At 45.8% G+C, this 17175-nt stretch overlaps 1 protein-coding gene across 1 annotated transcript; it reads right to left on the bottom strand.

Moving 5' to 3' along the window:
* Nucleotides 1–14546: 14546 nt before the first annotated feature.
* Nucleotides 14547–16476, bottom strand: LOC116426911 (homeobox protein E60). Its single transcript, XM_076365094.1, has 2 exons — nt 16443–16476; nt 14547–16370 (listed from the first exon to the last, which is right to left on the bottom strand). The coding sequence occupies exons 1-2, from the start codon at nt 16474–16476 to the stop codon at nt 16018–16020; spliced, it is 387 nt and encodes a 128-aa protein (XP_076221209.1). The 3' UTR covers nt 14547–16017.
* Nucleotides 16477–17175: the final 699 nt, after the last annotated feature.

Here is a 17175-nt window from a genome sequence, read left to right as displayed (position 1 = left end):
TCGACCGACAAACGCGGTTTTTCTCGTAAACGGGGCGACATCCGCGCCGAAACGCGCGCAAGTCAGCCTTGAGACGAACGCGACGACGGGTAATTATGACTCTCCTATGGGCAACCACCGGTTCTGCGCGGTTGGAATCGAAGGCGACAAGCACCGGACGCTGCCTTTAATTCATATTAGACGTCGTTCCGTTTTGATTTAATAACAGCCAACGTTTAGCCGAGAATCTTACTCGGGTTCGCAGTAAACGCTACCTGCTGTTTTATCTATTCGCTGTTATTGTTTCGACGTTCGTCTAGAAATGTGAAATACACGCGCAATAACGATGCTTGTGGTTCCTTTTCTATTGCATACCTCGTAGAACCACCCTATCAAGCGAAAAATTAACTGGCTGAAACTCTATAAACGGAGCACTGAAAATCATAATTATAATTACTTTTGCTACTAGTTTTAATCTCGGTAATAAAGTAGAAATACAAACACAGATAAAATAGTATTTCGCCTTTAAAACCCCTCGATCTCTTGTCTTATAGTATCTAATCTCTTACTATTTAATTAAATCCGTATTTAAAAAGAAAAACATCTACATCTGCGATAATTAGTCCTTACACAACGCATGTTTTGCATATTACAAAGATCCGCATTTTTAACGCGCGCCGAAGGAAACTATTCCGCGCCGGAACGGTTAGGAGAGCGATCCGCGGCGAAATTCAACGGATAGGTTCGTCGCCGGGTAACTCGGATCCATCGGGGCCCGGTCCGGGAGAGACTCGCGAGGTAATGGCCGATTTTTTGCTCGATCCGGAGACACAGGCCGAACCGGGGGCTTTTATTGGGGCTTAAGCTGCCGAGAAAAGAAGGTGGCTCCATGATAGATGCGAGCGAACAACGGCTACATGGGTGGCCCTCCCGTCACACGCGGCCTACTAGCCACCCCGAAGACATTCGCCGCGGCTGATATCAAAACGCGGCGCGCCCAGAGAGATATACGTCCGTCGATCCTGGTCCCAACGAATCTGCCGTCGACGGGCCTTGACGTAGGCGCCGGCGCCTTCGTCTCTCCACACGTGGCCTCGGTCACGGCCAAACACGGCATCGTTCGAAAGTTTCTACTTAATTAATATTTCTATCATTCCGGGCTATTAAGTATTACGCGCTGTCCGATTTTATGTCTCGAGTTTCGAAACAAGTTAATCTCCTTCTGTGTTATTTTTTATGATTGAAGATTGGGAATCGGTTAGCTGGAGATATCGTGGATGTTTTGTTTGGCTGCTTCTCGTAAGAAATAATAAGCGACGAAGATCATTCTTGGGAAAGTGAAGAGGTTTGGTTCAGTTAAAAACTCTGAGTGGCTTGATTAACGTTTGTAGTGGAGATAAGTTTATTTCTCAAGCATCATAAATCATAATCTAAAAAACTAAAAAAGATATTATACTAGAATGTTATAGCTCTTCTTTTAAATATATTTTCTACATCCGAATCTATTAACATAATCGATATAGGAAAGTCTTAATGCAACGATGCGACAGAATTGGAACACCATTTTCCTGGACTCAAGCTGATCCCAGACTGCACCGGAATTCAGCGGCGCAGGGTGCATCGGAGCGCTCTCAGGTTCCCTTTCCCATCAACAACAGGCAATAAATGTATCTAGCCTTTATCTAAGGCAGTAGACTACCCCGTCGTCCCTTTGATGTCCAAACAGGTTAAACGTAAGGATGTGGAAGTGTCGATAAACGCACGGCTACAATTTGTACGGTCGGAGACAAGCCGGCCCGCGTCGTCCCCACGGTGACTAAGAACTTCTTTATGGGAACAAACGACAGCCAGAATGGAGAAACATTTCTGTCGAAGTTTCCGAACATGTGTCGCCTCTTTCAGACCAGAAGAGACGGAAAGAAAGGAGAGAAATGCTACGTAAATTTTCAATGGATTCCCGTTCCCGGCTGTCGCGTTATTCAAAATGGAGGCGTGCGGCGCACGAAGGTCGCGACGTTACTGACTGAGTTCCGCGAATTTCAGAATCGCCCGAGCGTTTTCCGTTCGACCGAGGATCGAGGACCACCAGTAAAACGCGTCGAGTTAAGAACGTAAGCGGAACGTTGCAATAACTGTATCCGAAGCACGTGAAAATGCACGCGCCAGCCATGTTTATTGCTCTTGGTCCCTGATGGTCCTCGCGGCGGGCGTTTATCTCAAGCGAGCCGCGAAGAAAATTGTAAACAGTAAACAGGAGGCTGTAAAGAGCTCTCGCTGCGGCTGCCGTGACCAATCCATAATCCACGGGTTGCGTCAGCCCTGGGCTTCGTAGTTTTCCACGATTTAACAGCTCGTCTTTGCACTTTCACCGAACCCGACGCACGTTTAGGCACCGTGTCTTCCTTTCGAGAGGTCCGAGTTCACGCTGCGATGTTTTTATTATTGAAAAGTCGGGCTTAAATCATTCTCGTCCGGTTTGGAAACATTTAGAACGGTTACGGAATGCCTCTTCGAAGTTTAAGCTGTTCTTTCGAGTTTTTTATATCTTGGAAGAGTAATTAAATTTATTCCACGTGATTCGGATACTGGGAAGATGAATAAAGGAATGCAGTATAGCACTGGGGATTTAATAACGTGGACTCAATTGTGTCTGGAATTTGAAAAGTGGACTTACTGTGAATATAATTGTTTTATGAAAGAAGGAATGCGGTGATTCCATGAAGAAATTATCTTTCTTACTATTAAGATAAGAAACGTGCTTCTACTTTGAAGTGTCTCTATTGAATTATTCAAAAAAGAATGTTACGTCGAAGATATTGAAAGATTAATAGCGAATAGCTGAATAATTAAATGATTATTAAATATCCCATCATGTCATCAATATCTGGACAAACAATTAAATAGATCTTCTGACTCTGAATGGTACCGGACTCATCCATACCGGTTATTAAAACCTCTGACTATCCGAAAGATCGATACAGTCATCAATCCTCCAGGAAACTTTTTAACGCGCCGCAAAACATTCCGACCGAACAACCCGACACGAGCATCGAGATACGAGTAAAATATAGTATCTAACATGTAGCGTTATTCCCAAACGTCTCGCATGGGGCTGAACACACGCGCGCAGAAGAAAAAAAAGAGAAAAGAGGAAAGTCACTTGGGAATCGTTAGCAGGATCTCCGACGGTTTGTCAGGATAATGATGCAACAAAGACTGGAGATCCGGTGAAGTCTCTCGCGCCGTTGCCCGTCCGCGCTTTTTCATTTACAAAAACGAGTCTCTGACACGCCACGAAATGAAGTACAATGCGAAGTATCCGCGTGCTTCATGCCGGCCGGTTAAAAGCGAAGCATAATGGCCGCGGGGATTGTGAGATCAGCTCTGAAGTATGTTCAACCGGGAACAGAATAAATCTCGTGGCCGAAAAACACACGAAAGTTGCAATTAACATCCTGTGTCTTCTTCTTCCAGTAATTTCTTCGACGACTTCTTTTTAAACGTCCGTCCGCGGTAATATATACGTATAAACGTGCAGTCGCGGTTTAATTCGTTAAACGGAATGTAACCCGTCGAACTACTTTCATCATGCGCGCATCAAGTTCAACGAACAGATAACTCTCCCCGCGATCATTAGGCCATTTCTGTTTAGGTAGGCTTGTTCACTGAACACCGAGCCAGTCGGTTACGCTCATCTTTCAAGCAGCGCTGAACGATAAAGTCGTTCGTAACCGACGATAACCTCCATTGTCCGCGGCGCGGCGCCCGCCGAACATCGGGATCGCGATGAAAATCGACGGAAAGCACGACGAACAAAACGAGAAAGGGGAAATAAAGTAAAAATTTATCTTGTTCCTTCCACTGGAACGGCGTTCCGCTAACCTGCTCCCGCTGGATATGAGACATTCGGGAAAGGAGGAACGGACACGGTTTGAGGAATGCCGAAAGCAGAAGGAACATGACCGACGGAAGCCGCGAGGTGAAAGGGGGAGAAACGAAGAAGCTCGATGAGATTCTGGTTTTAATTAGTTGGAACCGCCGCGTCGGGAGGAACAATCGATGGCATTAATGATGTCGCAGATAGGGAATCGGTCTTCCGAACTCTTGTTCGTAATCACGGGCCCGGGCGCTTCTGTTCCAGCCGTTCGACCCTTCGAATTCCTCCATCGACGTTCGAACAGATATGATTAAAATCTTCATAGACACCTGGTTCATTCGTGTCTCCGCTATCGAACGAAACAGGTCTATGTGTCAGGCTGCGTCTTGTATCCGGCTAGTTCAAACGCGAAGTATTCGTAGGAACTTCCTCCAGCGAGAGATAAGAATTAATAAACTTGTTATTCAGACTAAGATATATCGCAGTAAAATTCCTTCGATCGAATGACCGATGCTCATCGAAGTGATTCAAACAAAAGCCGCGAGCTCCGAAAGGAAGCATAAATACTCGTTTACTGAATTCTATTTGAGGTAATCCCATAAGATTGATTATAGAATCAATATACATTAAGAAACAACGAATTTGCAGTTGTAAAGAAGACAAGAAAGTCACGATTGACGAGAGAAAAATCGTTAACACTGTTCCAGTATCGTGGTAAGAATGATTCGGTAATACAGAGTGAAAGAAATTCTGTAAGACGCGATGTTGCTGCGGCTGGAGGACAGCGTTTGAGAACGCGGCACAGGGAACGGAGCACCGCGATGAGAACCACTGGGCCGTTTACAATTAAGCAATGTAACCGAGTCGCAGACGCGTGGAGCGTCGTGTGTGGTCCCGGGGTTCGAATCCCACCTCTCCCTATCCACTCTTTCCACCCGGTACCACCACTCCGCCGCGATGTCCCCACCACTTCGAGGTTCTCTTCAGCTCCTCTCTCGTCCTTCGTTTTTCTCTCGTTTCACCTCTCCTGCGCCGCGGCTCTTTACCTTCTTCGCTCGATCCCCGAAGGTGGTGACTCATCCACCTATCGGCTACCACGGATTCGGGAATTCCTTCTCGGTCGCCGTCGTTCCACCGATCTGACGCGAATTTTTGCCCGACAATCGGCAGATTTGTATCGGAATCACGAGTAGCATACGGTAAGTCGATCCCGCTGGTAATTGGCATTGAGGCGATCGTTAGTGTACGCAGCGAACAAGGTTCACGGTGCTCCTTTGACGATCTCGGAGGAAATATTCCGTGAAATTCTATTTCTCAAGTTTCCGGAATCACTTTGGAATCTTTTATTAGAGCCAGTGGTAAAATGTGCGAATAGATTAGAGTATCTTATTCAATGTAAAGATGTCTTTTAGATTATAATTTTAATGAAGGGGATTTGACTTGAAATTTGAATTGAACGAGACGGAAGTTGTTGGTTAAGCTTTCGCGAGAGGTATGAGACGATTTTGTAATGAACTCTTTCGATTCCGGGTGAAACGTTTGGATCCTTTGTTTCTTTAATTAACATCTTTGTGGCCCATAAAAACTGTCCCGGCCAGGGCAGGTTAAGTTTCGAAAACTGGTTCCGATCACCGAATAGAGCTGTGACGCGCGGGAAGCGTCCGCGGTCAGACATGTTTGGAGTTCGGACTTGTCCGGAGGCGCGGACGCGTAAAGGTGGACATGACACTAGGAAACTAAATACCGGCCGACCAGTCCTATGACTCTCGGAGCGGAGCCGTGGCGCTGTCAAAAAGCATCGGCCCCCCCGGACCCATCTCACTTAATTTTCGTTAAAGTCACCGAATCGGGGATCGGATCATCGACAGTCCGGTATCGTCTTACCGACTTCATTCTCTATTCACACTGGGGATCGTGTCGCACCTAACGACGCTTCGGAATAAATTGGTTTTGAAGGATTACGAAGAAATCCTTCTGCGTTCTCGCGACACGTAAGAGACCTACTTATATTAAGTCGATTAATAAAATCTGTCGTTTCCCTTTTGGATGAAAAGAAATCGATTTTAGTCAATTAATCACTGATTTACAAGGACGACACAAATTCCCGTAAGCTTATTCTCATCCCTGAATGCACACTCACACAAAACGCCATATCTACGATACACTTATTATAAATCAACTTCTATAGTCGAATAAAAAGGTATTGAGGCACCTTTAATTTACATATTACTCCAAAAATAAGATTCTACGTATATCTTCGCTAACCAATCGGATTATTAATTCGCCTAAAGCTTCTCAATGAAAAAAACTGAATTTCCGATAGACTCATCTTTCTATAAAGCAATAGTAGAATAATATCCACTAACACAAACATTCTGTTATACATCGTTTCGATTATAATTGAAATGGATGCGGCGAAGAGAATCGACGGAGCCGTTCCGGGACAATTTGGCGGCGCAGACGGTAACCAGTGTTCCCCGTAACCCTCCGCACGGTTAATGAAGAGTTCGCCATATCCTGGGATGGCAGCTGACGTTGCATTCATGCATGAGAGCGGCGCGTCCCGGTCATTTGGCCTCTCGCGCGACTAAAAACAAGCCAGCGCTCGAGTTTTGTCTCATCGGTGCCCGGTAACGCGCCTTCCATGGGGACCGGGCCAGAAGAAAATTTGCGGAGGGGACCATCGACCGGGTGGCCCACACATCGAGTTGCCGGAACACGTGGATTGAGCCATTAAAGCCCCGCTTCAAGCTGTTTCGGGGAAATCCGCGAGAGACAGAGAGTTCGTTATTGTTCCCTTTGCCCGCGACGAGAATCGCCTCTGTCCGCCGGGCCCGGGGGAACAGCAGCCTCCTTTATCGGCGGATCTACAACCGATCCTCTTGCTATAATGTTTGGAACTGGTATTCAAGCTATTCGCTCTGTGCACTTTATTCCAGCTCCTCCGTTTCGATGCTCGCCCGTTTATTCTGAGGCTACGTCCAACGGCCACTTTCAAGATTTTATTGTCGAATTATATTTCTACAGTTAATCCCTTGCGCTCACAATTTCTGTCGCGACTCTCCTCATCCCGGTCTCTATCGATATGTTCTCATTACGAGAATTCTGCTCTCTTGTTGATAATTTTGTTAGGAGAAAGATCGGTATTCGTCGTGAGTCTACGTTCACTCGAAAGGTGCTCTATTTTATTTTATAGCGTTTTGTTATTTTCGGAAAAATCAGGCGATCGGGGATTCATGGGTTGGAAGGAAAAGGGACTTTTGTAGTCTAGGACTTTGTTGCTTCTGGTTTTTAATTATAAGAAAGTACCGACGTCGTTTCTGATATTCTCTATATAAGAGGAAGTAAAGAAAGTAATTAATGAGGACAAACAGAGGAAATGAGAATAAGGAATCGAAGACAATTCTCAGCTAATCCCAAACATCCGTATTTCATTCTTATTGTATACATTTATGGTTCCATTGTAAAGGGAAATAATCGGAAACTCTGTTAGGGATTATCTGCTACTTTAACTCTTTGTCAAAGAGAATATTAGATATTGAGAATATTTTTCATGCGGAACGCTACATACTGGAAACTTAGATATTAAGGACCGTGCATAATTCTACTCATTTAGAAATGAGCAAATGTATTTTGTGTAAAAGACGTTCATTGCTATAACAAATTATTTGATGACACTTGTTTGCTAAGAGGTGTAAGGAAACCTTGCATGTACCTATTAGACCCGTTGAAAATCAACTTCGACAAGTTCCCCGAGGAACTTGGACTCGACACTGTCACTGGTCCAGAGAGAAGAAGAGAGAGAGAAAGAGTGAAAGTGTCTCAGTAACATCGCGGAATAACGAACGAACAAATTGCACAACGGCCGGGATTCTTCCCCGAACGAGCAAAGAACCGCGCGAACACCGGTGCCCAACCACGCGCGAGACCTTCCACGAGATAATTTATTGGTCAATCAAAATGACGCATGGAGGTATAAGGTGACACGTCAGCGTACACGGCTGACCATTAATTTTAATACCCGTCACCATCAGATCTCCCGACCGCTGCTTTCCACGTTGGCTCCCCACTGACGGCGAAGCGTATCCATCGGCATCGGCTACCGTACGACTAATGCCCCGTTCACTAACGACGATCATCCTTGAAGATCTCAGTCTACCGATCTCTCACGGCCGCTACGAATTATTATCCTCCTCTTAATCCCGCATAGCCGACCGTCAGCCTACCGGGAGGCAACCTCCACAACGAAAGTGGAGAATGGGGGAGGAATATGAGCCATCCGAGCGGACGAAAAAGAAAATTCGAAATGTCGAGGAATCGTGTGTGTTAACCCTGCCGTATTGTTCGAGACGTTTTTACATTCGATTTCTTTCTTTACCTCTTCCTTAATCGTACAAACAACGTTACTCTTCTAATATCATTTTATAATGACTTCTGAAGCTAAATAAATACTGATGCTTATTTTCTTCGAAATTCTATTTTCCTCTGGCAAACGTGTAACCTACAAAATAAGAGTAAACCAAAGGAGGATACATAATACTTCCCTTGGGTCCTTTAAAACATTAAATAAACAACCAAACGCAGAATATCAGAGTTATGCGAAGATAATGATTAGACGACGACAAAAGTGAATTAGAACGTCCGAAAGGCAATCACGAGGGTTGAAAAAGGACGAGCGAAGTCGGAGCGGCGTAACGAAGGCAAAAAGTGGCGAAGATACGAAGTGAAGTCCACACGAAGCGCACCGCCCGCGCAAAAATCGACCGGCGTAAGATACGATCGCACAAAATCCCCGCGGCACCGTCCGATATATCGGTGGTACGCGGAGAACGCGACGAGAGGTATGCAGCCGCGGTAAGTGCAACGTCGATTGATAACACGCGCCCCTTATCTGTAAACTATTTCCACTTTTTCCGAGAGTTATCGGCCGCGCACAGCCGAGGGGATCGGCGCGACTCGAGAATTCTACGATGTAATTTACGGCTGATTAGCGGGCTCAATAATTCCCTTCCGTGTTACTTTATTGAGTCCGGCGATCCTGCCCGCGCAATTTCCACGCGATTTATGGGGCGAGATAGAACGATATCACGCGCAGGCTCGACACGTCCGAGTGAACGTTCGTGAACGAGCGCGGGAAGAAGGACGCGGGGAAACAAAGAGGTGTTATGAAGTGGATAAATATCGTTCTATGCGTTGAAGTGAAACGAAGGGCTGACGGACTCCGTTATCGCTGTTGCCAACGTCTTCCTACTTCCTGTGGCAGCAGCGTCACCCAAATACCAACGCAAATGGGGATTCCAGAAATATTATTAATTCTAGATATCGTGTCGATTCTTCACATTAACGACTAGAGGTAAGGAGGAACGGAAGAGATAGTTGACCAATTTGTATATCGTTTTTCGAAAGGCGTCCTGCGATCGGAGAAAAATAGAAGATAGTGTTCACGGAACGGATCGTTTTTCCGAATGGTCGTTCGGACTTGACCCGCATCCATCACGCTCGCGTCATCAACGTTTCAATCGATGACCCCTGGCCTTATCTGTAGCCAATATCTGTCTCGATCCGTTTTATCGACTTTCCATGCCCGGCCGAATGAATCACGAGTCGAGACGGATGCATAATTCGGTGCTCTGAGCTGCTACAGATGGAGTATATTGTAAGTAGCTAGGAATTTGAATCGATCGTTCTGAATAACTTGCGAGTGGTTTGAAATAAAACGGCGATACGTTGAACAGGTAATTTTTCTACCTGCACACGCTCAATAAGGTGTGAATAATATGTACTATATGAACGATTTCACTTCTCTTACGTGAGATAGGTTCACCGAGATATTTCCACATCTGCGCGTTATTGTCTGTCGCAATTAGAGAATAGAAATAAACTGGTACAAAATGACAGTACATGTTGTACTTCACATTTCCAGCATATCCTCTTTAATTGTTAAAGTTCAGGTGCTACTATTACGATATTCGATTCTTTCAAAGGTCAAAACGCTTTCGAAACACGTAGGTACTCGTTCTAGGACTCGAAACTGGCTTCAATAGATCAAGTACCTTTCAAGAATCGCGCGAACTCAATAACTCACATCACTGCACACGTCAAAGGCATACAACTTCTAACAAGAATTATCAGCTGCATGAAAAAGAAACTAAAAAAATACCAACAGCACATGTTCTACTGCAACTGACGAATTAATATATTAACAGCTCAAAGGACTGAAATTCCACAAATCCAGCAGCGAAAGATAATCTCATTCGTCTTCGAACAACTTTCTAAACCAGAAACGCTTAAAAATCTGCATTTTATTACCAAATACTCGATATTTCAATTTTAAATTCACAAGTTTCAAATATACATATCGTCCTGCTCAGTTAGCGAATAGGCGATAACCCTTGCTCTATCGTTTATTTCTCAACTATGATCGATACAAATACCTTCTCATTCATAATTCATTGAAAGAAAAAAACAGAAGAATTCCAGTCACACTTTATCTCCATTTGCTCCAAAGTGTAATAACCGACGGCAGAAAACTAATACTTCATTTAAGTTCAAAAGGACAGAATTACATTTATCTTTATCGTACTCCATTTAAAATCTTCACCGAGAGTCTCACACGTTATTGCAAGGAAAGGGGTTAAACTTGCCCCCCTCCCCAGGATGTCCTCTAGGCCACGTCTCGGAACACGCGCACGGTTGCTCAGGAATGTCGAACGGGTCGGTCATAGGGTTGACGGTCGGCGGCGGGTCGGAGTTCCTCGCGTGCCCCGGGACGTTTTCTGTCCGCGGTTGTATCTCATTTGTAAAGATTCCAGGACAAAGGAGCGGGAATCGTCGTTTATGGATCTGCGGCGTTGCTTGACCCGGAGTAGCCCTGGCGGGGCGCGGCCGGGCGGATGGTTGCCGGACAGACAGAAGCGCGAGTCTGTCAAGCGGCGCGATTCTAATCTGACAGGGACGTATCGGCCGGTTGGCCACCTCCGTGGACCAACCGGACGAATACGAACCGAGGGGCCGCATTAACAGGCGGCTGACGGACGGGATTTCCATGAGTTTCGAAGCGACGAATCCCATTAAACGGCACCGATTCAGCTCCACGCGCGGCTTCGTTCTCTTACGTCAATCCTTTGTTCTATTTGTATCTGGTCCAGCGCGGTCAGACGTCCGGCGACGAAACCGCACGATCCGAACGGTTTCCGCTGATTATGCACGCTTCGAATGGGTGTTCGATTTTTTGGCTTGCCTTGGCTACATTGAGGGAAGATGCCTTGGGCTGTGTATAACATGTATTCACAAAAATATTCGTAGTCCGTTGTTTTTGGATATGCGGTACCTATTGAATCTATACGATCCGTTTCCTCTAATTATGTACGTTTGGAACATGGATGTTCAAATTTTTTCTGAGACAGGAGATCGAATTGCTTCGTGGCAGTATAACAGGTGTTTACGAAAACTTCCATAATCTTTTCCTTTTGTTAATCGTATTTGCGATAGCTGTATGTGGAATTGAGACCAAATGAATTGCATGTAATGACACTAAAATTGTATAATCTTGCGTGATTGTGATGTTACTTATCATGGCTTCTGTGTTGAGCAATTAGCTTGGAGCTTTGGTAATAAAACATCCATCCCGTGGAGATCGTGAGCGAGGCGATCGCGTTGAAACCTGGTGACGCTTAAATTCGTCCATCAAACGCCCGGCGATTGTATTTAGGCGTTTAGAGAAATCATAGATCGGACGGTGGTGATAGTGGCCACTATTACGCTCTAGTAATAGAACAGGTGTACTATTAGAGATTTATTGAACTCGGTCGTTCCGTTTGCTTGGATAATTGCCGTTTTACCGCGGTTTCTTTCAAGTTTTCTTGTCGTGGACTGGATACCGAGGCACCGCCCGGGTGGTTATTACGGCTGCTTGATCGACCGACACGGGATTAATGTGTGAAAATGTTACGATCGTTATCTGGCCACTTTTGCTTTAATCATACGTTTCGGGAATGAGTCGCTGTCTCCGATAATCGGCCGTGACGAACGTGATTATTTAATAATTTAGGAAAGTTTGGAGGTTTTATCACGTAAGCCGAGAATTTAAGGTCGTTCGATAATTCTTAATCGAATAATAATGAGTGAAAATAAAATATGAGTTTTTACTCTTGCACGGCCACGTTTGTTGTGGGCATATCTGATCCGAGACTGTTCAAACAACACATAAATCGCGTGCGCACACTCATTTCTGAAATGAATGTGGCGAATAAATGAAATTAATGTCGCGTAAAGTATGGGTATATCTGATTTACAACAGTGTTTAACCGGTAATGCCAACGTGCGTACTTTCGGGATACAACCGAAGGTTTCAAAGAGAAAAGTGGCTCCGTGTCGCGAGAAAGTTTAGATTAATTCGACCGACGAGATGACCGTCGCATAAAACAAGCTGTTTCGTTAATCAACGAAGAATATCTCGCACTCGATCGCCGGTATACCTGATTCGCGAGGTAGTTCTCGTTTTCTAACAACCTACCGGTGAAATATCGTGGGACCCGTTCAGGTATCGACGAACACGGCGGACTTCCGTCCGTCCCTCAACAGAAGTTCTTGTAAAAAATAATTGTCGCCGATTATTCATCGCGAACGGTCCGTTCCCTCGGACGTGGCTTGTACGCTAATGTCGTCTATTACTTACCGGGCCATCTTCGACGACGACGACGACGACGGCTCTCCCTCGGGACGATCCTGGACGAGATCTCCGGCGACGGTGTCGAAAAAGAAAAATCGGGGAACACGGTGAAATTATTTATCTCCTCGGCGTCGTCGGTCCTTCGTTTCTTTTGTTCACGATTTCACGATGATTTCTACGCGCGAGTCCTCGTACGACTTCCCTAGAAATTCGGAATTTTCATTGCGATTCAGTTAACGAACAAACATACCGTTCATCATCGACGAGTAAATATTGAAATGTATCAAAAGATTCATGCTACAGGATTCCACGAAAATTCCATTTCCCGATCGGCTCGAGCAGAAACCCGGAGTATTTACGACAAAGATATTATCCCCGTAACGCAATAAACTTCAATCGAAAGATCCGCGACCCCGAAAACTGTTTTCAAATCGAATCAAGAATTTTTCAACGGCCGCTTTCTCGATTCTCAACGGCCACACGCATTCAACCCTCTCCTCGGGAAGAATGTTCACTCATTAATCGATTCGAATCGGGGAAAGATTTCGCTTCGCGGTATTCTATAAAAATTATCTTGGCCCGACCGGGCCGTCGACTGGTGCGCGCGCGAGCGCGTGAAAAAATTTTGCAGGAAGCTGCGAGCGATTCGGCGAGGGGTGTGGAACAGTCGAAGGGGGCGAAGGTTAAATGAAGTATAAAATGCGTTAACCGACACCGCTCGCCGCGCAACACACGCACTGCGTTTACGGTATAACGTAGGCGTGGCTGGTTTGATATCAACGATGGCCACCTTTCGACTGTAAATCAATCGATATCGCGGCAGCGGGAGGGGCTTTTCATGGGGTTTGCACGAGGCTGAAATACGGCGTCGGGGGTAGAAGCATGCGCCAAATGCTGAATGCGAATCGACCCGCCCCGCTGCCTTTTATCCCGACACCGATCGTCCCGCGCGTCTTTCTCCCTCGCCACGCTCTGCGCTGCGCCGCGCCGTTCTCCCGCGGCACCCGATGCATTTCGATAAACATCTGCGCCCGATTGATTTCGTTCGCCGCGTTAATTACGTCTAGCTACGCTTTCACGCCGTCCGGAGACCGGCAGCTTTTAATGACTCTACCTCGGTCCCTGAAAGTTCGCTCTTTAACTGGACAATTGATTTGAAATGAGAATCCAGATAGATGCTCCCTCTTATTCTTAATATACTTTCATTCCAGAGATGATTATTAAACCGTGTAACTTTATGGAAATTTCTATCCCCCGAGACATCGGATTGAACTATATTAATTTCGAATGGACTCCGTACTTTACGAGCCACGAGAGATTTACACGCGCAATAAATTCCATTGAAACCTATAATCCACTTATTGCGATGCATTTTTCAACCGCTCCTTTGGAACGCGCTCTACGCCGTTTTCGTTTCGTTTTGATTGGCCTCTTCGATCGGATAGTGTAGTTTAAATGCGGGGAAATGCGTTATTGCTACAGGAATAATTCTTTCGTATCGGGCCTGAAACCGAAGCCGTCCCGCCAAATACGTTCACGTAGGGAAATACGTTCCGAGGTTATTTTCTTACGACGGAAACTTGTTGTTTGCCAAGGGGAACGATAAATCAGCGTTTCTAGTTCAATCGGAACATTAATTCCCGGAGCAGCGTCGGATCATTAAAATGTAGCTATGCGTACCGCGAAATTTACATCCCGAAATTACCGGAAATATATATTACCGAAACGCGTATTAAAAATCGACCGTGTCCCGGTTCTATCCTGAAGAAAAGCCGTATCCTGCGCTTATAGCGCGCTCGACGACCGCTAATTGCACCGTGGATCCGGTTCGCCGCGTAATTATTTAATCGACTGTAAATCTAGAGAGTGTCGTCGGCACGTTTGCATCTTGTTACGGGTCCCCGGCCGAGGAAAATCGGGCCACGGAACCTGTAACAAATCGCTCCGGACCAATGGGAATGAGGAAGAACGGTGTGATGAGTAAAACAAGTCGTGATATGTGAGCTCGCGATAGTGGGAATATTTAATTCGACTTTTTTTTTTAAATAATCACTTACAAGGTATGGGTGGCTCGATTATCGTTGCCGAGCGTTCCGTATAGCATAGGTAAATAAATAACTAAGTTACTTTTAAACAGTCTATCGAGACGACGTTCTCGCTAAGTTCGGCTTTATTTACACGACGATTTATCAATTTTATTTATATATATATATAGATTCCTCCTATACATAAGTCGTTTCTATCCACTTTTCTCTGCATTTGTATATATATATATAGAATCTATTGCACATTGCAATTGTACGATATCTTACATTTTTACAATAAATTAACGGAATAAATCTAGTTTCGCATACTCTCAGCACACATATTCTCATCGAAACTCTCTCTGTCTCTCTTTCTCCCTCGTCTTCTCTAAAATGTTAAGGTTCCCTCGTCAAACGACGATGACTGTATTTCGACCCGATATCCTCGAGATTTACTGTACAAATGGCACTGTACAAACCGATTTCATCTGACTCAGGTAAATTCACGCCCGATTGAACCCTCCTGTCCACCCCCACCCCACGTGCATCACCCACCCACACACGCGTCTCGTTAATATCAAACCGGTATAATTGCTAGGAACGTGCGATGCTAAGTCTTTTCTCGCGGACGACGAAGCGAGGAATAATAATTATCGTTGATCAAGGCACGATGATTATCATTCGCGCGGAAAACGTTCGACCCCGGTAACTCGCGAGCTTTCCCCGTTGCCCAGCCGTCTTTCCCCGTGTCCCGATCAAAAACAGGAAGCTCTAAGACAACGAATCGTCGGAATTCGTTCGTGCAGTCGTTCGGGCGCCTACAGTCGGCTCGGAATCAATTGAACGTTCAAGGTCACCCGGCTGGTACCCCCCTCCGTCGAGCCGTGATTCGCGTCGGCGGGGGGGACTGTCTTAAATACGCGAAAACCCCGAGCGATCGATCGATCTCGAATCAATTATAGTAAGTGGCACTAGTGTATCCTTAACGAAATAAATATAATCCCAGTCTATCCGTAAGAAGAAGCGACGAACGTCGAAAACTTTTGAAATATTTCCTTTTTACCCTTTTGGCGCGTCCAACAAACGACCGATCGTGCGGCGCACAAATTTCCCTCGAAAAAACCGTGAAACACTCTCGAAAAAACGTTTAATCTTTGGATTGTAAATCGCCGTGGCCCTGTACATTTCGTGGAATGTAAAGGAGGAACACACTTAGAAGACGAAACCGTTCGAAACCTACGAACAACCGGAATAAAAACGGATCTGTTCACTTACTGGTCTCTCGTTCCCGGTCCACGAACATCTTTTTTTCTCTTTCACACACTCTTTCTCCCTCTCTCTCTCTCTCTCCTTTGTTCTCTCTCATTCACAGTCAACCGCGAATCGAAACGAAGACACACGTCCATGTTCGTCGCGGATCATTGACGGATTCATGCTCGAACAGAGCGGATCTGCCTTTATTGTCGTCATTTCGCTTGGAGTTCCGCGGCCTGTTCTTCTTCCTCCTTGGTCAGGGGCACCGTAGAATGGTTGTACAGGCCCTGCGCCATTAGCTGAAGGGCGAGCGGGTTCTTCTGGCCGCTGGCTTTCTTGATTTTCGCCCTCTTGTTCTGAAACCAGATCTTGATCTGCGCCTCGTTCAGGCCCAGGTCCCTAGAGAGCTGCTGCCTCCGTCTCTCCGTGAGGTATCGGTTCTCCGCGAACTCCCTCTTCAGCCTCGCCAGCTGCTCCCCGCTGAACGCTGTCCTGGGCCGCTTCTCCTCGGGGGTGCCACTGTTTCCGCGGCTGTCGGACCTCTTCACCCGTCTCGTCCGTGGACCTGGAACACGTGAGGATCCTGACGTTAGCTGCTATCTGCCGATATGTCCATGGAATTCTGGTTATTGCTTACTCTCGGTTGATACCAATAATTTTCTATTAATCATTGAAATGGGAAGATAGTCTTTGGACCTTGAGAGGTTTGTAACGAATTTAGAAACAATCGATCTTTTGGATACGTTAAAATAAATGACTCAACTATTGGGTATTTACAAATACGAATGTTTAAAATTTGACGTCTTTGTTTCAATTAAGTCAATTTTCGGGTAATTTGAGCATCTTAACGGAGGAAATAACATTCAAATAAATTCTTAAAACATCGAACTCCGATCCCCGCAAGCAACTGACGATCTGCCCGAGCAGTTTCTACAAATTAATGTTAATTCATTTCCGCGTTCGATCCTCCTCGCAGTTGCAATCAATTTTTCCCCAAATACGGTCACAATGTTGCCCGGAACGAACGGACAATGTGACGACGAACGTGTTAAGCCAACGGATACCAGCCGAATGCCGGAGACTGCCAATAAATTCCGGGTACGCAAGAAGACAACGCTAATTATCTCGTACCGGTCGCCGATTAGACACCTCGAACGACGCGCGGCCAGAATAAAACGTGGAAGGAAACGAGCGGCGCGTCGTACTTCGCGAGAGTCCCTCCCGGACCGAGTTCTCGGAGACGGTATATAAACCAGCGGAGATTAGCCTTACGTAACGATTCATAATACTGTTCCGTGGCCCGCGGAGGACATTGATTCAACAAGTTTACGCGCCGATAAATCTGTGAAATTAACGAACCGCCGTGCGCG

This window comes from Nomia melanderi, chromosome 2, assembly GCF_051020985.1.
Source record: "Nomia melanderi isolate GNS246 chromosome 2, iyNomMela1, whole genome shotgun sequence".
Classification (NCBI taxonomy): domain Eukaryota; kingdom Metazoa; phylum Arthropoda; class Insecta; order Hymenoptera; family Halictidae; genus Nomia; species Nomia melanderi.
This window is presented reverse-complemented; position numbering and strand designations above follow the sequence as displayed.